Source organism: Centruroides sculpturatus, unplaced genomic scaffold, assembly GCF_000671375.1.
Source record: "Centruroides sculpturatus isolate CEXI.00-Female unplaced genomic scaffold, Cexi_2.0 scaffold548, whole genome shotgun sequence".
NCBI lineage: Eukaryota > Metazoa > Arthropoda > Arachnida > Scorpiones > Buthidae > Centruroides > Centruroides sculpturatus.
This window is the reverse complement of record NW_019384817.1, coordinates 425,408-452,014: the sequence shown is the minus strand read 5'-3', so window position 1 is coordinate 452,014 and position 26,607 is coordinate 425,408. Positions and strand designations below refer to the sequence as shown.

At 31.0% G+C, this 26,607-nt stretch overlaps 2 protein-coding genes across 2 annotated transcripts in view; one reads left to right on the top strand and one right to left on the bottom strand.

Annotated features, from left to right (window-relative positions):
- The window catches only part of LOC111629862 (extensin-like), a 57,029-nt gene extending 56,761 nt beyond the window's left edge, over nt 1–268 (bottom strand). The window contains exon 1 of the mRNA XM_023373772.1: nt 116–268. Within this exon, the coding sequence (XP_023229540.1) occupies nt 116–134 (19 nt within the window). The 5' untranslated portion in view covers nt 135–268. The remainder of the gene's footprint in view (nt 1–115) is intronic.
- Nucleotides 269–3,449: 3,181 nt separating this feature from the next.
- Nucleotides 3,450–26,607, top strand: part of LOC111629866 (D-ribitol-5-phosphate cytidylyltransferase-like) — a 35,084-nt gene continuing 11,926 nt past the window's right edge. Inside the window, exons 1-4 of the mRNA XM_023373776.1 lie at nt 3,450–3,549; nt 8,469–8,593; nt 14,938–15,100; nt 21,599–21,765. Of these exons, the coding sequence (XP_023229544.1) occupies nt 8,506–8,593; nt 14,938–15,100; nt 21,599–21,765 (418 nt within the window). The 5' untranslated portion in view covers nt 3,450–3,549; nt 8,469–8,505. The remainder of the gene's footprint in view (nt 3,550–8,468; nt 8,594–14,937; nt 15,101–21,598; nt 21,766–26,607) is intronic.

The following is a 26,607-nucleotide window of genomic DNA, read 5'->3' as shown; positions in this document are numbered from 1 at the left end:
TTGTGGTAAGAGTAAAAAAAAATAAATAAAAATAAAAAAATTGAAATCAGTCAATTCTCGTAATTTCATATCCACTACGTTTATTATACTTTTAGCTGTGAAAAATGATTCTAACCTTTCTTTTCTGATGACATGTAGACAGTCCTGTTCTTCCTGTTACATAGGTTTATAAAAAAATTTACAATTTTTAGCGACCAAAAATTGATATAAAAATTCTCGTATCTCTAATCTCTTCCTCTTCTGACGTCACAAAATACTCTCGTTCACATATTATGACATGTTATGGTTTATTCAAATTAGTAAAATGTATACGTTGCCAGTTATATTTTTAGTGTTTATGGAATTTTATTTTGGATTTTTATTAACTTAATTTATTTGAAAATGTTTCGTATTTCATCAGAAATTAATTAATTTTGTTAATAGATAAATTAAACTTTCGAATTTATCTAAACAAATTATCTGAATTTTAACTTAAATGAGATAAAATAATCTTTGAGAATTGCAAATATCAAATTTAAACCAAAAAAGTTACAAATTAAAGAACTCAATATTAAAATAACAAACAATGTGCATTTTTAAAATTTTTGCTTTGTGACCAGTAATGAGAACACTGACTCGTAAAAAAGCTTTTATTTATGTCCTTTTTGAGTTCTGCAAGGCCCTTAATGGGGCGGCCGATGGTAAGAGAGAGGTCCGACATATCAGGAGCGGATTTCCCGTTAAAAATAGCAAAGCAATACTGGAAAAGCAAAAATATCAAATTCGATATTTTTGCTTTTCCGCGGTCTTTTTTGACCATAATTATAACAGTATTATTATCTTTTTTTATTTTTTTTTTATCGAAACCCTTAGTGTTTTGCAATTTCTATCTACTTCGGTTTGTTTGTTTTGTTTGTTAAAGACATTTGAAACATTGGAGGATCGAAACGTTAGAAACGAAATAGGAACTCAAGATTCTTGATTGAAACAAGACGTGTTTCTACGCCATTATTCAAGTTGATTATATACAGTATGTTTAAATATATTTGTCAAAAAAATTCTGTGATCAAAGTAAATAAATTAATACTTATGAGCAGTGATGACATTCGAAATATTTAACAAAGGGTTCGCTAACAGAAAACTTTTCCTTAACAATTTTTTTTTTTTTTCGCTCAAATAGTGCATCGGAAGGCTCTAGTTTAGTAGTGTTACAGAGTATAATACGTATATTTTAATATTTTTAAAAGAATCAAACCATTGAGTAATGTTACATATGTTTAACAATGTTCGGAAAACTGAAAATGTTAACAACGGGTTCGGCCGAACCTATGCGAACCCGCTGAATATCACCACTGCTTATGAGTCTGTGTCAAAGACATTTCAAAACGTATGGCCGAATGCCCGAGTAGTCAAGGTCCTGGTCGAATCTGGTTGGGTCGTAAAAGTCCCAAGAATTTTTCAGGTGGTGGTCTATTGGATATATCGAGTTCCGTCCCTCACCACTAGGCCGCCCCATTGTGGACCTGGCCGAACCCGTAATGAGCTTGCTAAAAGAGATCCTTTTATTGCCCACAGGGCGAAAAGAGTTTAAAAAAAATTTTTGGGATTAGCATAGTGAAGATTGTGTGGATTGTGTTTATATGTTGCTCACATAGAAGACTATCAAAGATTTGTTACTTGGTTATTCTTGTGTGCTGACTGGGAAAATTAATTATCATCCGGAGGTAAGTGAATCTCACTGCTAATTCATGTTTAATAAAAGTTTACTAAAATTAGACTTTTGTAGTTACATTTTGGGACTGCGTTCAGTGTGGGCGCAATGATCATACTACATCAGAGGATATCCTAAATTTGTACAGGATACAATTCTTATATAATTTGATTAATCCACCAAAAAGAGGGGATATATCCTGTGCACCACCATGTGATCTACTTCTGAAACTGAACCAGCTAGAGACTAATGGTACCAGCATTAAACAGGAACAAATGCAGGATACTATGTCCTCAGTTATGTCATCTGAGACTGTTGATGACACTAATAATCTGGAGAATCCAAATCACTCTGATTACATTTAATGCAGATTATGCCATTTTGTATTTTCAAGGGCTTTTGGCATCGTACTGTGTTATGTACTGTGTACAGTACAGTACCATGCCAAAATGCTTGCAATAACTGTGGTCATTCTCTCTTATCGGAGCAGAAGGAACCAAGAGAAAAAAAAATCACTTTATTTCATGTCCTCATCAGATGGATCAACATTCAAATCTCGAAAAAACTTAAAATATGAAAATTTACAATATAAAATAACTTACAACAAAACTATTGCTACGCAAATAAAATATAAAATAAAAACAAAAATGAAAAGAAAGAGAGTGATTAAATTTGTCTTGGGCAATCGTCTTCTAGACTCAATTTGGTTCCGAAGGATTGCGTATTTGGCAGATATTTTTTTTCTCGCCTTAATGAGTTAAATTTAGGTCTTCAGTGTAGTTCGGCCATAGTATTCAATGCACGTGATACACAACATAAAATTTAAACTTTTAACATAATTTTCCACCTAAAGTAGCGATTTTATTCTCAAAGTTAAACGCGAATTGGCCAATCAAATCTTAACGTTTTAAAATTGTTTTCTTTTTAATTTTATACACTTTTAAATTTTTAAATGTTATTTGACAGCTTACTGAGTTATTGGTCAACGAAATTTATGAGTTCGTCTGTATGTATGTACTGTACAAATATCTCCTTATTTGAAACTAAACATTCGTACTGTTTTATTCACTGTAAAGTTTGAATCCCATGTTAACATTTTCACTGACTATAGTGACAAGCTAAATAGTGTAATTATTATTTTCTTTCCGAAATAGACGGTCCACTGATGGCTAAGCGGTTCCGTTCCCTAAATACTGGGAGTTCGGTTGTGAGGTTCGATCCTCACCAAGTCGGGCTGGTCACGTGGAGTTTTCTTCACATCTGTAACGCCTGAATCAGGGCCGGCCTTCTCTATAAAGGGGCCCGGGTGCAAGAAACTATTTGGGTCCTACATTTTTTGTAAAATAAAAAAAATTACAAACACAAACATATATTAATGCATGTTTATTTAAAGCGTGATTTTGTTCTTGNGCACCCCCCCGATGGCCGGCCCTGGCCTGAATAAGGGTTAGTTACTCTGAAAAAGACCTTTCGGAAGGCATTCTGCTAAGCAGATCGCCCAAATGTTGCGTTGCCGTAATGTAACGTCCCAAATATAGGTTTATTTGACAGTTTAAATCAGTCATCTTTTTATAAACTTTTTATTTTTATGTTAACATATTTATTTTTAATTATTTATATTTATTCAATAAAATGCTTGATTATTAATAAAAATGAAAAAAATAAAAATTATAAATAGAAATTTACACAGAAAAGTAGAGGGCATTTAACTTGTAAGTTGGCAACTTTCACTTCGAAGTAAAATAAAACTTTTTATGAACAAAATTTATATAGAATATTATAAATTCATTGATAGGCTATATCGAATTAAAATAAATTAATCAATATATTATACAGGAAATCACCAGAATACAAATTTGGTAATTTTATGGTTTTATCCATGGAGTTCATATATTTCGTGGTTTTATTGTGTTATTTATTAAATTGTTTTGAAGTTAAAGATTTAAATATTCCTTATTTAAATCTTGTGGATTTGTTGAAATAATAATCTACACTTTAATTTCATTAACCAACAATTTTTGTTTCTTAAATGTATCATATAAAGATGTTTATATGCATTCATTTTTAATTATTCCATTAAAGTAATCTAATCAGATATATACATAAAAATTAATTTCAGTAAAGTTTTGCATAGTGTATACTGTATATTCATCTACAGGAGAATCTTGCTATATTCACTTTGGAACTTGCCTGCATTGATGATGGTAGCTGGTTGATAACATTAATTTGAATAAGTATATTGACTCTGCCATTAAAAAGTTATGTTAAAACAAATAAAAAATTTGTAACTTGTAGATTAATTAATTTACTTTACTTTATCCAATATTATTATCTTGTTATGTGCTTTTTTTTTCAGTACCATCTTTTATAGCAGCTAATGTATAATTGAAGTAAGAAATGTCAGCAATTTAAAACATTATGCTACAAGTAAATAACAATTAAAATAATTAATGTTTGATGTTTAAATCAAGGTTAAGACTGACTGATAATGAAAATTGATAACAATTGTATGTTATCAACATGTATTGAGGCTGATAGCATGAAAACATAGCTTAAAAATGATTGTTTACCTTAAGATAATAAGTATTTTGCCTAGTAAAGTGACTTTAATACAGTTGGATAAGCAAATGAATGACGTAGTCCATTTCATATGAAACAGACTATTTCATTGGCTTGCTTATTCAACTGTATTAAAGCTGTTTTACTAGGCAATGTGCCCAATGACAACTGTAACTGAAACTTTGCTTCAAAATAAACACACTAAAACTAAAAATATCCAGCAAGAACAAACTTTAATAAACTAAACAAAACACTGCTTATTGTAAGCAATGCAATAATAAGCAAAGTTTTATAAGTTTAATTTGCATGTTTTGAGGCATGTTAATTCTCATAATATTAGACAGGTGATAATAGTTGTGATTACACTAAGAAGATTCTTCTATGTTAACTTTCAGATAGAAGTTGAATATTTTACTATTAAATTTTACTTTGGAATCAAATATATAATCATTTTTTAACAAATTGCTTTAATGTTTATAATTATGAAAATGGGTAATAATGAAAGTTATAATTTTTTTTTGTAAGAACAACAATGCTTTTTCTTTTCTTATGACATGCGTGATTTATCTTTGGACATAATTGAAATGAACTCTATAGCTCTAATCAGGAAAATAACCTAGTAATTGATAAAAAAATAAAAATTTCAAATAAATTAACTTATAGCCTAATTGGATTATATTGAAAAACTTTATTCTGGCAGCCAAATTAAATTTATTCATATACAAAAGAAAGGAAATTATACAGTTCTAATCAAGTGAAAACAAAGAAAAATATTAAGTGCATGCAATTTTCTAAATTTTTCTTTTGTTTTTTAAATCCTTTATAATTTCTTACATTCTTGAATCATCATCAGAATTATATATACTAGTAATATATAGTTTATTCTTATCTTTTCACTAGTTAAATTTAGTTCCAATATTTTTTGTGACAAATATCAGCTTAATTAAGTATATTCTTGTGAGTACTATGTTGGCCTCTTTATTCCTAGATTTATTACATCATCACTGGACACACGATCAGCCTTCGAAAATCAATTTATTTTCCCAAAAAAAGTAATCATTTCAGACCTTAAGTCGCTCATCAGTTTTTTCTACAAATATTTATGAAGTTGATACATCCACATTTATGAAATGCGCAACAAAATTTCAACATTTGGTAAAATACCAGTAACAATTCCAATCATTAGGTATATATAATCAATTGTATTAGTACATTGTTTAGAGTAATACAATCATATACTTCAAAATGCACATGAAATCTCCATAGTTGGTAAATCGTTGATTACAGATCCAAGTATTAGTTTGATTAAACGTGTTGATTCAGTATTTAGAGCAGTATAATTAAAATAAACAGTATACATAATAAAAGACACTGTTAAAACAATAAAATAATAAAATGATTTACTGTACAGGTAACCCCCGTATAACACGGTAGTTACATTCCAAAAAATTGCCATGTTATGCGAATCCATATTATGCGAATCAAAGAACTAGTACGAAAAGGAGGGTTAGGTTCCAAAAATTAAAAAACATTCTACTATATTTTCATAATTAAGATAAATATCTTTATTAAAATTTTCTTAAGTGATACATATTAATATAAATTAAACAATGTTTTCTTTTGTCATCACTAAAAGCACTATTAACCGAGAGCGTTTTATTTTTGGCAAATTATCGTTATCCTCTGAGCATTTTTCTGCATTATTTTCAGATTCATGCTTTACCTTTTGCAAAAAGTGTATTTAATTTTAGATTGCTTGCTTCTAGTTAAAAGATCTTTATAAATTTCCTTATATGGTGCTAAGCACTTATGGAATAAGGGGGAAAACATCTGGCAACACCAGAAGCAGAAGCATCAAAATATGGCAAAATTGAAACCGTTTTCGCGAAGGACTATGTGTATGGAGAAAAGAAAATTTACACATTGAAGTACTAATAGTTCACGAAAATAATAATTTTCATAAACTATTAGTACTTAAGTGTGTAAAAATTTATTACATTTCATGTTGTACGAGGGTTTTACCCATTTCTTGAACCATGTCAGAGTGGATCCGTGTTATTAAAGTACCATGTTATACAGGGGATGGTACCAATTCTCGAACCGTGTTAGAGTGAATCCGTGCTATAGAAGTGCCGTGTTATACGGGGGTTACCTGTACTATACATTTAACTTAAATGTACAGTACAGTGAATCATTTTATTATTTCATTGTTTTAACAGTGAATCAATTATTATTTATTCACTGTTAAAACAATTTGGAATGTGCAGAACACTTGAAATTAACAATTTTATGGAGTTAGAATTTAATATAGAGGAATAAAAACAAATTAAACAATTTTTAATTACTTATGTGCATCAACAATGTCATCAAGAGAAAAATTCATAATAATGTATTTTTGTAATATTTAAAAGTAAATCATTCTATTCTTGTAAAATTATCAAAAATAAATTTTTTTCTGAAGACATGATTATCTTATATAACTAAAGATTTTAATGATTAAAAGATAGTGCAAAATTTCAACCTCAAAAGTTTTTTGTCTCACTACAACCATTATCATCATTTATTAAATCTATAACTTCTTAATTGGCCTGCAATTTTTAAAACTTGTAGACCTATAAATTCCAACTGGTGTCCATTTGTTTGTCGCCCTTCCTTAATCTCAAGAATGAGTTAGATAGGTGAAAGTTGAGACCAGACATGGAAAGCTTAGGTGCAGGAGGCCCTGATTACAAACTTCTGATTTGGACCAGAAGTTATGTTATTTCAATTAAAAAATTTTCTCCCGAATGGAATTAGGTAGATGAACTGAATTACTTCCTTGTTAACAGGAAAAATATGATTTACAGGGGCAAGACACTACTAAAATTGAGGGCATTGTCACAAAAAATGCAGACCAGTGTTGTGACAATGTCATAATAAACAATTGCTTGTATTAAATTAATATGTTTGTAGTAATGTCATCTTCAATCAAACTGCCTCTCAACCGAAGAAAAAGATTGAGATTGGAATGCCTTAGCACAAGTACATAATGCATTAATATACATATATATTTACTGAGTTACATACAGGAATGGATCAATAGTTGTGTTTGCCATATAGTTATTTCTAGCAACATTGTGACCCCCTGTTAATCATTATGTGAGATTACTACTTGGGCAACTAATAGCAACTTGATGATTAATTTGATAAAAAGTAGTTAGCTGTAATTGATATTGATTTAGCAGATTTTGTAATTGATTTTTGAAGATTAGAGCAACATTTCCAGACAATGAAGTAAAATTACAAGAGATATTTGGTTACCTATTATAATCATAATTATGTCTGATATACTGACACAATCCTAACATTTTTATAGATTCTTTAGTAATGTTAGAATGAGCAGCATACTTCATTAAATGATTAAGTGTTACAAAGTTATGATTTACAAAGTTACTTCTATATAGATAGAAGTGCTTATCAGCTTAGGATGATATCTTCCACCTGTACAAGGATTGCCTCCCAAATAGTCACCATACAGTGAAGCCATATGGATTCCATTGTAATGCCTGAGATAGCAAACTATTATTCTGGTTGAGTAAATTTTAGTTTAAGATTAGTAGTCTTCCAGAGAGGAAATCTTGGAAGTCTGTAAGATGGACAATATACATGGTGGGTTCTTCACTGTGGTCTAAGAATATTCTTTAGAATAATAGAGATAAAAGAGTTGCTAGCCAGACAGTTGAAAGAGAGTCTTGCATGTAGGAAAGTTGCTATATTTTCAAATGTTGGACTACCAGATATTTATGTTTATTCTACTAATATTCTACTAGCATTGGAATGCTAGTTGTAAGATGTTTACAAGAACTGAGAATCAACGATTTATTTTCAAAACTATAATTCTCTCTCTCTTGATCTTTTCTTTTCATTTTGTAAACTAATACACTTGACGAAGAGGGCAAGAAACCCTGTTTGGGTTAAGTTAGCATCTGTCAGTCCTATTACGTCTTTAACTGTTTATGAAAGATAGAGAAATTAATCACCTAATGCTTATAGTTATAATCAGTTTCTACCTTAACACACTATTTAAAATTAATTAGATATTTAAGAAAATTTTATTCATGTCTCAATCAAATATTCTTATACATTAACTGATGGCCTGGGTGTCTAGATTTCTAACTGAATTTAGACCAAAGCCAACTACTATAGGGGTATTCATAATGAGAGCTTTTCTTGCTTTTAGAACTGACTGATAAAACAGCTATGAATTGCAAACATGCATGTGGACTACACGGTTTCAGGGAACTAATAATGCCATCTACAGACAAAAATGGAAATGTGGGCAATTGAATGATATAATAGAAAACAGTAAGTTTATCTTGTCTTCTCTAGAATTTAATACAGCAATAAGGCTGTTCTGCATCAAAATTCTTCTGTAAAAGTAAATGTGATATTTTATATATTTTAATGTGCTGAATATAAATCTGTAGTCCAAAATCTAATACTCAGTTTTTTTTAAATACAACATTTTGTGGAATAATGCTGCTTTTAGACAAACTTTCTATTACTGTTGTTTGAATAAAATATGAAACTTGCGAAATATTTGCTTAATGTCAGGAATTGTTTTAAAAGGACCCTCCTGGGTCAGGTGCTATATCTTAGTAGGTTACAGGTGCCAGCTATCAGGTGCCAGATGGCCCCATTCACCCACCTGTCAGGTTAAGAGGTGTGGCCTGTCAGCTATATAAGATCCAGCAGAGATCCAAGGAACTCAGACACACACGCACTCACACTCTCTCTCTCTGACTCAACATGTCATGCAAAAACCAGTCAGATTATTTATGCTACATTTATGGAGAACTGACTGAAAGCACAATGAAAATCACTGATGTCTCTAGTGAAGAAAGCATACCATTGTCATTTCAGCTATAAGATAGGAGATCAAGACAAAATCTGGGTTTCTAAAATATGCTGTAATTGGTCATGTGGACACTGACTGGATGGTTGAAGGGCACACAGAAATCAATGTCTTTTGCTGTCCCTATGGTCTGGCAGAAACCTCAGAATCATGTTTATGATTCTTACTTTTGCATGACTGACATCAAAGTCTTTACAGCAAAATCAACAAGCAAGATACAATATCCCAACTGTGCTTTGACTAGTGCACCATAATGAATCAATGCCAATATGAGTCCCACCTCTGAATTTCACGAAAGATTCAGAACAGGAATCCAATCTTGAAAATGCCTTGCCAAATGACATTCAAGTTGTGATGAGCACCTATCATGGAGTCCGATAGAAGAGCTACAGTTCATCAGTATGTATTGGTTGAATGATCTGATTCATGATTTGGTTCATTCAAAAAGAAAGGCTTGCCTAGTTGCATCACATCTCAGCAATGGAAACTTTTGGAGAAAGAAGTTAAGGTTCTCAAGTAAGACAGCTTTTGAAGGATCATAGTTTCAAGGAAAAACTTAACCCAACAGAAGGGACAGCATGGGACACATTCAGAAACATGAGCAAGAATTTTTTGGGGAATGTATGAGCTAACAACTATGAAGAAATCATGGAGAAGTTTGTAATATCCTATCAAACACAGGGTTACAATATGTCACTCAAAGATGCATTTCCTGCATTTCCATTTAGATTTTTTTCTGCCAATCTAAGAGCTGTTTCTGATGAACATGGCAAAAGAGTCCATCAGACTCTTTCTCAAATGGAAAAGTGGTATAGTGGAATGTGGAATGAGAAAAAGTCAATAGATTACTGCTGGACTACAGCAAGAAACTTCAGAAGAAGAATATAAAAGAAAGAAAATGTGTCATTAAGAATAATTAACACAGATTTATTTGTATCTAATTAGCCAATTAGCAACGTGTATAGCCAGTGGCAGACTGGATCTAAAAATATTGTTTGCCAGGAGACAAAAGAGACCCACTCACAACTCTAAAGCTATCGTTTAATTTTTATAAGAAACTAGCTTACCCGTCGTGCATTGCTGCAATCTCAGAAGAAAGGAAATTCAAGCAAACTCGTTATGATAAAATTCAATCTACATTTTATCATTTTTATTGAAACTTATTATTATTACATTATTATTATTATTCATTTTCATCGGGAAAACATTTCAAAGTGTTGTTTCAATTCTATTTATTTATTGGAGTGCTTGTGGATACATGGTATTTTTTGTTTTTCCGTCTGGTGCGTACACGAATAAATCAGAAGGTTTTCGGACGCATGAGCTGGCCACATACAGTTGTACATGCGAGAAGCATGGATTCTTTAAATTTAGCCCACATACTCGCAGAGATTGTCAGAAGTGCGATATTCCCCATTTTTATATATATTTTTAAATCCTTTATAATTTTGATTATTTAATTGCTCCTTCCTCTCTTCCTTGGCATATTATGAAATTTCTGATAGTTGGATAATAAACCGTTTTATTGTAATTTGTCTTTTTAAATTATTTTGAGTTGATATTAAAATTTAGAAAAGGGGGGATCCCTAGATCGGTAAAATAGGCAAATTTCCTCCTACAACTTCAGTTGTTGTTCGGGATACAGTTAAGGTTTTAACAAAGTTCGAGCTAATACGTAATTAGCAAAAAAAAAGTTGAAATAAAGTGATTAAACAAAAATTATTAAAAATATTGTAAATAACAGTTCACAAATGCATATATAGAAATATTTTTTGGAAGGGGGGAAATGGTCTTCACAATTTGAAATCGATCACACACACAGTGAAATGCTCGTATACACGCGCGCCATCTATCGTAGGATAAATGTACTATGCCAGAAACCTTCGCGTTAAAAAACTTCCCAAAGCTTAATGGCAATCGTACTATGCCAGAAACCTTTGTGGGAGTATATTAAACAACTTCCCAAAGTTTCATAGCAATCGGATAAATGGTGTGGTAATGCATGAAGGACAGACAGACACACACACACATACATTCATTTTTATATATATAGATAANTTAAATTAAATAGACAATTTTTAATAAAACATTTTTTGTTTCTATTAATGAAATCTAAATTAATATAAAAAATGAATATAAGTACATACTTCCAAACAGAACACAAATAATCCAAACAATTGAAAGAAACTAAATACCAAGGGATCTCTGAATAATATTTTAACTTTCCATCATTTTTGAAGAAACAAGACAGCAGCACATCGTATGCCGAGATTTAAACTTCAGTCTCTCTCCATTTTCACACCGTAAGCAGTGACGGACCGGGTATAAAAATTCGGTTGCCAGCAGACAAAACAGGCCCACGTAAGGCTATTATTTAATTTTACACAAAATAAATAAAATTTTCAAACAACACATATATGGAAGAAAGATGCAATTAAAATTTTTGCTAAATAAACATATATTTTTTATAAATTCTAATGTATTATACAGTACATATTTCAATATATAGTGATACTAAGTGTAAATATAGATTGCTATAATTGACAATGGATAACAACATATATGATTCCAAATTCTCCTCAGACAGTGAATTTTTTGTTTTTTTAATTTTAGCTTTGAAAATGTTTTCTTACATTTCAAAGCTTTTACAATACAATGTTTCAGATGACTTCATAAAGTTTGTAAAGGTTATCATATGGCTTGTCATGAAGTCTGTTGGATGCCAGAACTTTTAGTACACAATGGGCAAGTGCAACAAATTTTACACTTGTTACAACTTAGATCCATATTCCCACAATCATTAAGCAGTACCTTGTAGCAGTACGGGATTCTTGTTACTAATGAAGAAAGCATAGAAAGAATCCCGGTAATGTACAACCCACAACTAAACATTAAAACACTTATAGCACGCCACCAACAACCTAAGAGTACGGCACTTCGGAATAACCAGCCCTTTGTTCCTATTACTTACAACAAGATCCTTCATAGCACCTACAAACAAATCGCTCGGTATGCTGGTAAAAATATCGCTTACAGAAGATCGCAGACCATTTTCTCCTGTTTACGAAACGATAAGGACCGTCTTGATAGGAACTGTGTTCCGGGAATATATTCTATCCCTATTTACGATCATAGGGTGAATCGTCCGGACGAATATATTGGTGCTACCGCACGCTGTCTTAAAACAAGGGTCAAGGAACACAAGTACTCAATTCAAAAACGCCTTCCCAATACAGCTTTGGCCGCTTTCGCGCTTGATGATGACGTCAGGGTGGAATTTGATAATGCACGTTTAATACAACGGTGTGAACACCAGGCCAGCCTGAAATATCTAGAACAGCTGGAAATTTTTAAAGCATTCAGAAAGGGAACAGCCATCAATTTCAAGGAAACAGACTCTTTGGCGATGGCGTGGAGGGCGTATTATGACGTATAATGGATGCGCACCATATATGTCTACACTATAATATAAACATCAGATTTTTGAAGCAGGAAACCAATTACACGAATAATTTTATTAAGACCCTGCATCGGACATGCGCATAACTGCGATGTTCGATTTTTTGAAATCTTGGATTCGAACCTGATGATGACCATTGAAGATGGTAGAAAACATTCGTTTTTAAATTGAATTTATGCTGGTATGTTGGTAATTTCATGGTTATGTTCTTAAAAATAATATATAATGCAATTGCAAAGAAAAGAGGAATTAAGATTGCATACAGAAGATGCCCTTCCATATACAGTTTATTGAGGAACAGAAAGGATACCCATAACCCAAACAGGCTTCTGGGAATATATAGCATCCCTTTGAAGGATGACAGATGAGATAGGCAATTAATTTACATCGGGTCCACCAAATGTCCATTAGCCACTAGAGTAAAGGAGCATAAGTCAGACATCACCCATAATAAATGTACGACGGCATTGTCTACTTATGCGACAAACCTGGGCATAACACCAATTTTTAATGAGGCACGGGTTATCCACACTACCCATCATCAAGAACGTCTAAGAACTTTGGAAGCAGTAGAAATTTTTAAGGCCGATCGCAAATTAACGTGCATTAATTTTAAGGATGAAATTAGTCTCTCAATGGCTTGGCAATATTTATTAGATGATAAATCATAAATTGATGAGTGATAAATGTAATTACTATAAGGTGCACATAACATATCCCCATTGATCAAAAAGGAAAATTAATTTGAAGCGGCTCATGGATTCCTTCCATATTCAAGCTTTAGGAAGCAGAGCACATTCCTAGTTAAAAACATTCAAATTAAAGAATCCAGTTCCAACAGAAAAAACAAATTTAGCCTGAGGAAGAGCCCAGGAGGGCATCGAAAATGTTTGCTAAATGTTTAAATGTTTTTGGATATTTCACGCCAGTTATTGGTTATATAGAGTGTGCTTTGTTTTATACAACCCGATGTAATGAGAAGCTTTAGTTAGTTATCTTTTTATTAAATCTTCCAATGCCTTTGGTCAGTTGATTGACCTTCTTCATGAAATAATCAAACAATTCCAATTTCTACAAAACAAAACCTATTTTAGAATGTTTTTAAACTTTCTTAATGTCTAGTGCACAAGTCTGTTATCAATACATGAATAGATAATTAAAATACATGGGATAATAACATATGAACATTTGAATAAACTAAACATAAAACAAAAAAAAAATACAAATAAAACTAAATAATAAAGTAACATAAATGATAACATAACAGGAAACAACTGTGTGTCTATTTCTTTAACTGTCCATGCCTTTTTCTTACTGATATTTATATTAAACCTGCTCTCCATGCCGCTGAGACTTTATATGATTCTTTAAAGTTTATCGCTCATCCTGATTGATCATTCTTGTGTATATGCCATGCTTCTGTGTATTTAAGGTGTCTCCTGTCCTGAATCTTTCATATTACTTCTGCTCTTTCTTACTCCACTGTAACCCTTATGCTATAACATAAGTTGCTAGTGCAGTGATTGGCTGCTCATGCCATACATTCCTTTTATGCTCTTTTATCCTTTCTTTTAATGGCCTGCATGTGGCTTCAATGTAATACAGCTTTTTTGCAGCCTTTCTCTTGTACAAGTATTCTGTAAATTTCAGGAATAAGGCTCTGGTCTATAGCTTCCTTGTCTGTACACATCATACACAATTATTGTCTTTCAGGAGAATTATTTTGCACCATTTCTACAAGTTAAAAATATGACAATTAGTCCCTCTAATATAGACAAATAGTTAAAATATTGATGGCTTTAATTGTCATAATTTGTCAGCTTAAAGCTGATGGCTTTTGCCATAAAATCTGTACTAATGAAAATAAGGTCAAAAGGAGTTATACTTGTCACTTAAGAAAGTTACAAAAACCAGTTTAGCAAGAAAAGATGCACTTTGTATTGATAAATACCTCTTACATCTTTAACCTGTAAAGTTATCTGTATACCATATACCAGTGCATAATATGCAAACTGAAAATTATGCAATGGTGTATGACCAACAAATATAGCATTAGTGAATTTTAAATTGTAATTAAAAACTTCTGCCTAGGCATAATTTCTCCATAATTGTGAAGGATATACATCATTATGGGTTATTTGTGCAAAAATATGATCATTTATTTATTTTTAAATTTAATAGAGTTTAAAACTATTTACAACTTTTTAAAATGGTACAACTTAATGTGATTTCATATAATTAATAATAATAATAATTCTTTAACAATATTTTTACAGGAATATGAAAATTTAAGTAGAAGCATTTTATTTAAATTGTTTTTACTTAAATTTTTAGTTAAACCATCACTCATGTCTAAATCTAAGAATGTGAATTTTAAAGTTGGTGTAGTATTACCTGCTGCAGGAAGTGGTGAAAGATTTGGATCAGATATCCCAAAACAATATTGCCATGTTCTTCATAGACCAATTATTTTGCATGCTATTGATACATTTTTAAGGTATTTTTAATTATTTTATTTTTATTTTGTAACAGTTTCTCTTATGATTTATAGATTTACTATTATATTATAAATTTTTCAATAAAATTGAATTAATTATAAAGTAACAGAATACAATATAATAATTGATTTCTTTGGCATAAATAAATATAAACCAAATTATGATTCCATATCACATGACTCCATTTAACAGATTAATAAATAAATAAACATTAGCAAACAACCGGGAAGTCCAGAGAAATGCTTTTATTCAATAAAATGTTTTATAGAGCTGTTACATCCCAGCTTTGGCTCATTTGAATTGAACAAAAGCAAAGAACAGCATTTACAGAACTACTATGAAATCCAAATGATCTGAAGCTGGATTGTAATGGTTCAATATAACATTTTATTGAATAAAAAATTTCTGGGGCCTCTTTGATTGTTTGCTAATGTTTCTTTATTTATTAAAATAAAACAGCTGTAATAAAGAAGTCAAGCTGATTTATTTATTGTAAATATTTTTAAGAAAAACAAATGTTTCAATTTTCAGACTATAATAAATTTTTTATATTAAACTCAAATTATATTGAACATAAATAGCTATACAACATTTAAATATATAATAAGAAATTAATTGAAATATAAATTGACAACATTGAAGCAGTTCAGAATATTCAATAAGTTTAACAGAGGAAGTGAATGAAGGATGGCTCATGAATCCAGTTTCAGTACAGGATGAGATAGGATAGGATGATCGGGGCCAGATTTATAGTGGTTAAGCTAAGCTGTCAGTGTTTCTGAGACCCCCATATCCTATTAGAGTAGATTAAAAAAAAATTTAATTGAAATGAAAAATGTGTAATTAAAAAAAATTATTTTTTTTATTTTTATACTAAGCAAATTTTGTTTAACAATATCAATAATTTTAAATTTTTTTTATTTTTGCATATAAAAAATGACTATAAATAATGGCAAACTTGTTATTTGAATATAGTTCATTTTTAAGTCTTATAAACTGTGAAAAGAATTGTTCCCTGAACAGTTTGTCCATATTACTCTTAAGAAGAGTCTGAGTATAACTTCCACATTAGGAAAAGCTGACTATATTTTACCTCCAGAGATTATTTGGTACAGCATAGTTAATTGTGTTTATATGTGAATAATTTTTTCCACATATGCAAGAAAATGTTCCAGTTCTTCAACTAAGTTAAATTGATGTTAGCATCATCAGGATAAGGTTACATCAGCACAGTCACTTCTTCTTTTCCTTGGCCTTTTCTCAACTGTACAGTGTTGGCACTTTCAGTCTTTGTCTTCCATTTTATCCTGTCCAAAGCAACTTCTACAGAGACTGTGCACTCCTCCATATCACATTTAAGGGTCTCATTCCAGAACTTTTTAGGTCTTCCTTGCCTTCTTGACTCTTCCACTGATATTCCCAAGACTCTTCATACTGGGGCTGGTTGGAATAGCACAAACCCAAACTACTTCAGTCTATTTTCTCTCAATTTTTCTTCTATCTCCATGAAGCCCAAGTTTCCCCTGATGTAATTATTTCTCACATCTTTCCTTATGACACTAACCATCCATCTCAGCAACTGCATTTCTGCAATGTGTTCTCTGTGCCTCCTCTTTCTTCACAGCCCAGCACTTTGAACCATTCAACATTGTAGGCCTAACAACCATTTTATAAAATTTTCCCTTTCTTGGAGGCATTCTTTTGCCACAAAGTACCTTACTAGCCCTCTCTAGTTAGTCCAACCAGCTGAGACTGTTTGTTATATCTTCATCAATCTCCACATTTGCTGTTTGTTATATCTTCATCAATCTCCACATTTGCTGGAGTACTGACCCCAAATATCTGAATCTTTCATTCTCACTCCTTCAATTTTCATGTCAACTTCATTCTCAGAAGCACCTTTCCCAAAAGCACTTTTCATATACTCTATTTTCTTTCTACTAATCTTTAACCCTTTTCTTTCCAGTCTTTTCTCTCTTTTTTCCAACTTGTGGTCTTTAATAATTTTAAAATGCACATACCATAAGCTTTATACCAGTGTGCAAACGTTTTCAAACTGAAGAAGAACCGTAACAGTTCGAAAACGTTTGCAACGATAGTGAGTAGGAGACTCACATCAGTATAAGGCTTATGGTATGTGCATTTTACATTAATCTGGTGTAGAAATTATACATTTTTTAATAACTTTAATTTGTCTTTAATAATTATAATAACTAAAACATTTTCAATCGTTTTTAATGACTTTCCTCAAGTAGAATACATAATGAAATGCCAAACTAGTTAAGATGCCTACTTTCTAAAATACAAATTTAAACATTAGGATCAGTCCCATTAACAAATTGTAAAAATGAACTCATAACTGTGAACAAATTCAAAAATAATAACATAACAAATAAAGGAAAATATATACCTACTGTAAATACAAAAATAAAATAAATTAAACAGTTCACACCATATTCATCATAGGGCTTCAAGTCACTTAGAGTAGTCAGTATTCAAAAAGAACTTGCATGCTTCAAAAGAGAGTTGATGTCTTTGAAGTTGATAGAATTACTCCACTGTTATTATTTTTGAATTAGTTTGCAGTTACGCATTCTTTTTAATGATTTTTTTAACAGGTTTGATTACAATGATTAACTTAATTGATTACAAATGTTTAATTAATTTTAACTTGTATTTAGCATTCAATTATGTATTCTACTTGAGGAAAACTTAGTGTTTCTGACTGTTATAAATAAATAGATTTACACTAGCATATGACTAGCATATCTTATAAACACATAAGCTAACAATAATGACATGTTAGAAAAAGTAATGTCACCAATAGTATTTAGCTTAGAAAAACTGTGTTGATTGAAATAATTAAAATTATTGCAGTGAGAGTTTAGAATTGTAATGTAACTAGACTTTGCAAGAATTTTGCATTACTGAATAAGCTTACTTCTTTCACTTGAAACTAACTGTTTGAAATATTCTAACTTCATTGGAAAATCTAGTTTAGGAATAATGTTTCATAATTCATTTTATAACTATTCTGTCTAATACTTACCTTAAAATCACTATGACACTTTTTTCTGTCACAAAAAAAAGATAAAAATAGCAACACTGAGAATCAATGAATCATCATGAAATTTTTGAACAAGTCAGCAAAGCAAAAGAGATTGGCCCAAGTAAGGAGCAATGCAACTGGGGTTAAGCAAAATGAGTGAAGCAAGTGGAAATTAGCTCTTCATGGGGGTTGAATTGTCACAAAATATTTATGAATAATTTATATTGGGAACAAATGGGTGAAGCAAGCAGGGAGTTGTGCTGCCATGACAGCCAGGGAAGGAGCAAAACCCCCTAGTATATAAATAAAATATACATTAAATTTCAAAATTATGATTTATATATGAGTTGAATATACAGTTGACCTTAAAACAAACAGCTGTAAAGCAAATTTTGTCATTGCCCTGGCAAAACACCATTGCCAGAATGTTAATTTTTACTTGACAAAGTGAACAAAAATTTTCCAGAATTTATTAAGCCAAACTGTAAATTACCTTCACAACTCCCAAGAAATAACCCCATTTCCAGTAATGGTTGCTTTTTACACTTTTCAACATGAACAATAAAAAATAGTATTGTAATAAATGTTCTGTTTTGAGTAGAATATATTTCCTTCTATAAGCAAAGAAGGTTCATCCTCTGATTGTAGAGCAGTTCAAACATTTAGTTTTAGCAAACCATTCTATTTTACTCATATAATAGAGGTTAAAGTTTATGGATGCTCATCTCTTTAGATGGCTGCAGTCACCAAGCAAACAAATGCTAGTTTGCATATTGGAGAGTGCATACAATGATGCCAAGTTTTGCTACTTATGCCAAATTTGGCTCCATTTTTACCCTTTTGGTGTCAAAACATATGTTCTATTTTTACAATCTTCAACAGAAAAAATTGTGGATTTCTTTTAGCTTTGTTTTGTTTAACCACTCTGATACACTGCTCCATACTTAAAATTTAAGTATTCATCATTTAATGATGAATACTGTCTCCTCTTCATTTTGTTGGGGTTTGATAGGTCATTTCATTTATAGGTCTACAATTTGAAAAAATTGTAGCCATATAAATTCGCACTGTTGTCTTTCTGTCTATCTGTCCTTCCTTAATCTCGAGAATGGAATTAGATAGATGAAAGCTGCGACCAAATATGGAAAGATAAGAGGCAGGATGCCTCGATTAACTATAGGGTTGGCAACTAAGTGATTGCGGATTTTAAATAAGAAGGAAAATTCAAAATTTTTCTTAAAAATATAATTTTATTCAATTAGGTATTGTCCATTTTTGTCAATGACCTCTTGCCATCTTTCAGGCAGTGTCATAATTCCATGTTCATAAAACTTCTGATTTTTGCCAGCAAAAATCTGAATTAAATGTGTTTTTACATCATCAGCGTCATTAAAAATTTTACCATTTAAGGAGTTCTGCATGGAACGAAGTAAATGGTAATCTGAAGGTGCAAGGTCAGGGCTATATGGTGGATGTGACAACACATCCCAACCTAGCCCCAATAATTTTTGGCGAGTGGCCAAAGATGTGTGGGGCTTTGCATTGTCATGCTGGAAAACAACACCCTTATGATTTACCAATTCTGGCCGCTTTTCTTGAATTGCATCGCTTAGTTTGGCAAGTTGTTGAACATACACATTTGAATTAATCATTTGGTTTCTTGGTAAAAGTTCAAAGTACAGAATTCCTTTATAATCCCACCAAACTGACAGCATAATCTATTTTTGGTGAATCTCAGCTTTTGGTGTCATCTGGGCTGGTTCATCTCCCATCACCCACGATCTTTTCCGATTAACATTGCTATAAACTATCCACTTTTTGTCACCAGTAATCAGTCGTTTCAGAAATGGATCAATCTTGTTGTGTTTCAGAAGTGAATCGCAGATGCTAATGCATTGCGTCAAATGAATTTCCTTAAGCTGATGAAGGACCCATAAATCCACTTTCTTGACATAGCCAAGCTGTTTTAATTTTTTTTTGAATGCATGTATGTGATATATTGAGCTTCTGTGCCATCTCACGCATTGTGCTATGACGATCTGAATTGATAATGGCCTTGATATGGGTATCATCAACTTTAACTGGACGGCCAGATCGTTGAGCATTTTTCAGTGAAAAATCACCAGAACAAAATTTGTCAAAACAATTTTGATACTGCCTTTCTTTCAAGGCTTCGTTCCCATATATGGCACATAACTTCTTGTGTGCTTGTGATGCGTTCTTGCCTTTTCGGAAATAATACAATAAAATATGTCTGAAATGCACGTCTTATTCTTCCATTTTTAAATTGGGATAAAAATGAAACTAAATAACTAATCAATACAATTTTTTACTAAATTAAAGGTGGAAGTCCAAACAACAAGAAAACAATATAGGTTAAATGCTCTGAACACAATGACAAAGCAAAAAAATGTGCTAATTGATTATTGACCTATTGACAACCTACCTATTGACAAAATCTGCAATCACTTAGTTGCCAACCCTATATATATGAACTTCTCATGCAAACTGAAGTTATCTTACTTCAATTTAAAAATTTTCTATTGAAGAGAGTTAGATAAATGCATGACTCCATTGTTAAGAGAAAAGTATGATGTAAGGGACAAGACAATACAGTCTACAGTACTCATTTGAGGTGGAGAGCATATATATTCAATTAAAAAGATATGATTAAAAATTGCAGCCAACTTTGTGATGATATTTTGATTTGAAAATCATTTAGAACATTAACTTATTTTTGTAAATAAATTTAATTTTATTTAGTAAATTAATTCAAAATATTATAATTTTGAGATTTCGATCATCTATTAATTAAATCTTAACATTCTAAATTATACTACCTTGGCCTTGACAATTGTTAATATGAATTTTTGATAAAGTGAGCTAACTACTGTTCCCCTAATGGTTCATTTTAATGCAAATTGTCTATATTACATTTTAAAATTACAATCTCTATTAATAATAATGTTATTACTGGAGATTGTTATTTTATTCATCACATTTTTATTTTTTAAAGTATTCTCTTCCACTGCATAATAACACAACATAGCTATATGTTTGTTAACACAACTAAGCTTTGCAAGTGTAATCATTTATTGTAAAAATTTTAAACATATATATGATAGTATTAATAATTACAGTAGTATTTAATGAATGTTAAAAAATTTATTTAGAAAAGAAAACTTTAATTTTTGTTAAATTTAAGATATATATATAGGGTATCCTATTTGTTAAAATTTTGTTTAACTATAATTTTTACTATAAAAGAATTTAATTTTTTACATTAATTCTAAAGAAAACTATTATATAATTATTTATTGACATTATGAACAGTTGACTAATTTATAAATAAAGGTTATTTATAAAGCTTAGGAGTCAGTTAAGTTTTTTACTATTTTTAAAATTAAAATTGAAATATTAATCATTTCAAAATCTTTGATAATTTCAGACAACCTTGGATTCATAAAATTGTTATAGTATCTTCAGAACTTGAACAAATGTACAAATATTTATCTGAATATTCTCCTGAAAACTTTAAAAAATTACATGTAACTATAGGAAGTTCTACTCGGCATAAATCAATTTATTGTGGGCTTCAAGCATTGGAAAAAATTGGTAGGTTATGTTTCACAATCTACACGTATCCTTCATATAACATGGCAGTTATGTTCCAAAAATGTTCTGTGTTATGTGAATCAGTGCTATATGAAACAAAAGACCAATGCAAAACACGTGGCTATATTCCAGAAGCTGGCTAGAAAAGTATACTATTCTTTTTATTACTAAGAGAAATATGTTTTTTAAAGCAATCAATAATATATTTCCAATCAATAATTAATTAACAATTACAATTAAAAGTACTGTATTTTGCATTAATATTAATTTTAGTTAAATGAGGACATTTCCTTTTTACAAAGTATTATCATCTCAGCTTGTTGTTGATCTTTACTAGAAATATCAGCAACATTTTCATACTTTTTATTTTTATCATAAAAATATTTATGGATGACAGAATAAAAATATGTTATTAATTGAAAGTTTGTTCTAGCAGATTATGTTTGTTCAGTCAAGTACTGAGTGACTTTTTTCCAGAATTTCTGTTTGAATACCAAGATATCACTGTATTTAGTTAGTCATTTTACAAATGATTGCTTACAGTTAAAAAAATGTTTAATGGTACTTATCTAAAAAGTTTTAAATAAACTTTACTAAATATGAAGATTAATTTATAAAAAGAAAACAGTTGACAGTTTTAAGGACTAAAGTCTGAAAGCAATGATAATGACATCTGGTTGATAGAAAAGTTTGTGAAATTTTTTCTTACTTGTTCTATCAGTTTTCATTAAAGTAAACCTGATGAAAAGCACAAAATAATTTGAAAATTTTAATATTCCAAAATCCATGGACAAATTTGAGATGACTTGTGCTTACTTGAATAAAAGAAAAAATCAAATAATGAAGTTTACACTTAAAAATTGTGAAATTTTGTATGGAGGATTTCTAAACCATGTTAGAGTGAAACCAGAAGTCATGTTGTACAGGGGAATTTTCCTAATTTTCAAACCATGTTGTAGAAGAACTGTGTTGTATGAGGGATACCTGTATTTGCAAAATAAATTTTGATACTAATATAAAATAATTTAAAAGACAATTATGTACATAATTTTAGTTGATTTTTATTTAGATAATTTTATTATAATATATATAATGATGATAATTTTCAATTAATGACTAATATTTTATAGAAATAATCAAATGATATGGTCAGATTAATTATTACGCTAAAACATATGAACCACGTAAATAGTTTATTTATGTAAGTTCTAGTCAAGTTCTAGTATTCTATTTATTAGTCAAGTTCTAGTATAATAATTTATCCAATTGATTAGATTATTTCTATAATTTGGGCTTGGTTTTATATATGATTACTATTTTATGTTATATTTATATAATTGTATAGAAAATTTTAAGAGAAAGTTTAATATTTAATGATATTGAACAAATAATATTGTTATTAGCATTTATCTGTTTGACAAGACTATGTCTTGTTTATAAAATTGTACTGCCGTTTTATGTTACCAGCATAGAGGTATGAAGGAGTACATGTCGAGAGTTGATATTTGGCACAGAGTATTAGGTGCCAAAATCATTTGCGCATAAAAAAATCCAGACTTGTAGATAATCAGGGGATCGAGAACCGAGTCAAAATAAAATCCAAAATGGCGACCCTCTTCTACAAACAGACAAAACAGGCACCTCATCCCACCGAAGTCAGGTGGCAGAGAGTACTACCCACAATCATTCTAAGAAGTGAACTCTGACTTTAGGACTGAACACGTAGTTTCTTCTTTGTTAAATAAAATTTGTAATCTAATTTTGTAAATTTGGGAGTTCTTCAAATATGACGTTAAAACAGGGTGTCGTTACAAGTAGGTTTTTTAATATCTGGTATAGTAAAATCGTGGGACTGATAAAAATTTGACATTATATTAGAGTTGTCGTTATATCCAATGATGTTATAATCAGGTTAAATTGTATGTTGTTTGTGCAAAATAAAAAAAAATAATTTTGGATGATTATTTTTTTCAAAAACGGGAAATTTTTGTTACACATCGACAAAAATTCAACCCGGGCTAACACGCAAAGGAGAGAAATTTCGAAATTGGGTAGGTTAATTTCATTGAAAATGCATCGTGGATGACCTCGTGGTTGTGGCTGGTGAAGTTTGAACGATTGCACCCAAAAGCAGTGGTACCAAAGATTGAAGAATGAGAACAAGACCCGCTTTGATCATCAAAGTGATTCCACTTAGGTGAGTCTCCGAGACATAGTCTTGTCCCAAACATGGCCTTGCCATTTTACTTGTTTATTATTATTGTTGAAAGGATTAAATAATAAACTGTTTCAGAGTGATAGTTTGGATGATTATTTTACCAGAGATAAAAAATATTGTTAACTCAGAAATCAATCCATTCTCTTTTTGAATAAAACCAAAACAACTTCATATTTTCAGAATTAATATTTAAATAATGTCAAATTATATGCTATTATTTTATATTATACCGAACTGTCACAATATTCCATTAAAGGGATGGCCAAGAAAAAAGTTGATTTCCCGTGCATGATACTCTGCAAGCTTCAATCCTCTGAAGAACATCACATAGGCATGGCATAGCACACCAAGAACACTTGGCCAATCTTTCACCCTGGAACCTGCCGAATTCATGCATTACATCCATATCTGACAATCTTGCATCATTTCTGTCTATCCATATTGTCTCTTCCACATTCATGCACTCTCAGTACATTCTTTTACTCAAAATCTGTTTCTTTCACTCTTCCAGTTGCTCAGTCCATCTTTTCCTTGGTCTTCCACACACCCTTTTTCTCTCCACACTTCCCATATACAACTTCTTACATACCTTATCTTTTGACATTCTTTCCACATGGTCAAACCAATGCAGACATCCTTGATGCACTCACTCAAAAACATTCTCTTTGACATTGCACTGCACCAACACATTCTCATTACTCATCAGATCTCTTCTTATCACACCACGTATATACCTCGCATATCTCATCTCAACTACGATTACTTTGCTCTTATGCATCACTCTCCATACTCATGTCTCATAACCATAAAACAGAATCAGAAGGATCACGCTCTCATATGCAGTCACACTTATCTTCTTCAGAATCAAATTCTTACAAACCAACTGTGCACCCAATCACTTTCATACAAGTATTCACTTGTCTTCCAATCTCTATCTATTCTGCTATTTCTCTCAAAGGTGCTCCCCAAATAAAAAACTTCCTTACTTGCTCTATCGTCACACTGTTCAGTTGTGTCTTGCACTCATGCATTTGCCCATCTATTTCAAACACTTTTAAAACTTTCATTTTCTCTCCATTTATTCTCAATGCCATTTTTTCTCAGCATTCATTCAACCTGCAGTTACTTACTGCACTTCAATTTGGCTTTTGGTCAGTAGAACAGTATCATCAGCACATAATAAGCAATTAAACATTTTACCACGCACTTTCACACTCATTCACTCTTCTTTCAACTGCCTCACACATTGAACTATTTTGACAGTTTACCAGCCTCTAACACACACACTGCTGTTCTCATACAATGCTTCATCTCAAGCAGCTTCCCACTCAAACTATACTCACAAGAATAACATTCCACAAGTACTCTCTTTTCACTTGGTTGTATATTTTCTCCAAATACACAAATGCTGCAAAATTCTCTCGTTCACACCCAAGTACTTCTCAAATCATTTGCAATCCAAAGATTTGATCCATACATCTTAATTAACCGTTAAAGACTTATCCCGAGATATCTCGGGCAAGTTCCATAGCGTTACATAAAACTCAGGCATTTGGGCCCCGAAAACATTTTTTTCAATTTTTGGATGTTTTTTAGGTCTCCAAATTTTTTCAAAAATTTTTACCCGCACAAAAAAATTTTATCGCGATTTTAATCAACCTTTAATGACACGCGATTAATGCTTAATTGTTTTGTAATGTGATTTTTTTATCAAATTTAATTAATCGTTCTAAAGTTGTAGTACACGGATTTTACTTCGGTAAAGTTATTTAAAGCTAGTTTCTGATATCAAAAACGACCTCCAATAGGTTTTTAATTTTTTTAATTAATATATTTTATTATATATAAGTTTAATTAAATTGGGGGGGTCAGAAATCGCAATAAAAATTTTAATTTTTTAAAAATATTTAAAAATATACCGCCAGCTAGTATTCAACCTACTTTAAACCCTTGTCCTCCTGAGACATCTATGAGAATGTCCCGGGAAATCCGACACCAGATGTTCTCAAGGTCATCCAGCTGTAAACACAATTACTCATTGGTGTCAAATTTCGCAGAAAGGCGAGACAATGAAAAATAAAGTTTGAAGCTTTTTCTTCAAAATTAACGCATTTCTTTCTTTTTTTTTTCAGTTTTAAATATTTTTTCAGTTTAATTACATTAATATCAAAAATTGGAAAGTTGCAAAGGAGTTAATAATTAAAATATAAAAATAAATACACAACAGCACCATTGATGAAGCAAGATGTTTTATCATGAACTACACTACTTACAAGTTTAGAAGCTTAAATAGTACTATCCACAGCTCTGGTATGTCAAGCATGGGGGAGTTGCGCAACGAAATTGATGTAATAAAAATGAAAAGGGATATCTATATGAATAGTGTTATTTGGTCTTCACAGTGATTTAGAAATGAAGTCTGTGACTAAAGTGGATTTACCCTCTATCACTTTTTTAGCTGTTCTGTTGTACACCAATTATGTACAACATTTTGAAGATGTTCCTCAAGACAGAAATGGAGCATTTTAGCAGTCACCCCAATATATAATAGCTTTGGCCCAGTAAGCAGATTTTGTAAGGGTATAGCATATACTCTAAATTTTTAAAAGAGTGCAAGATCATCC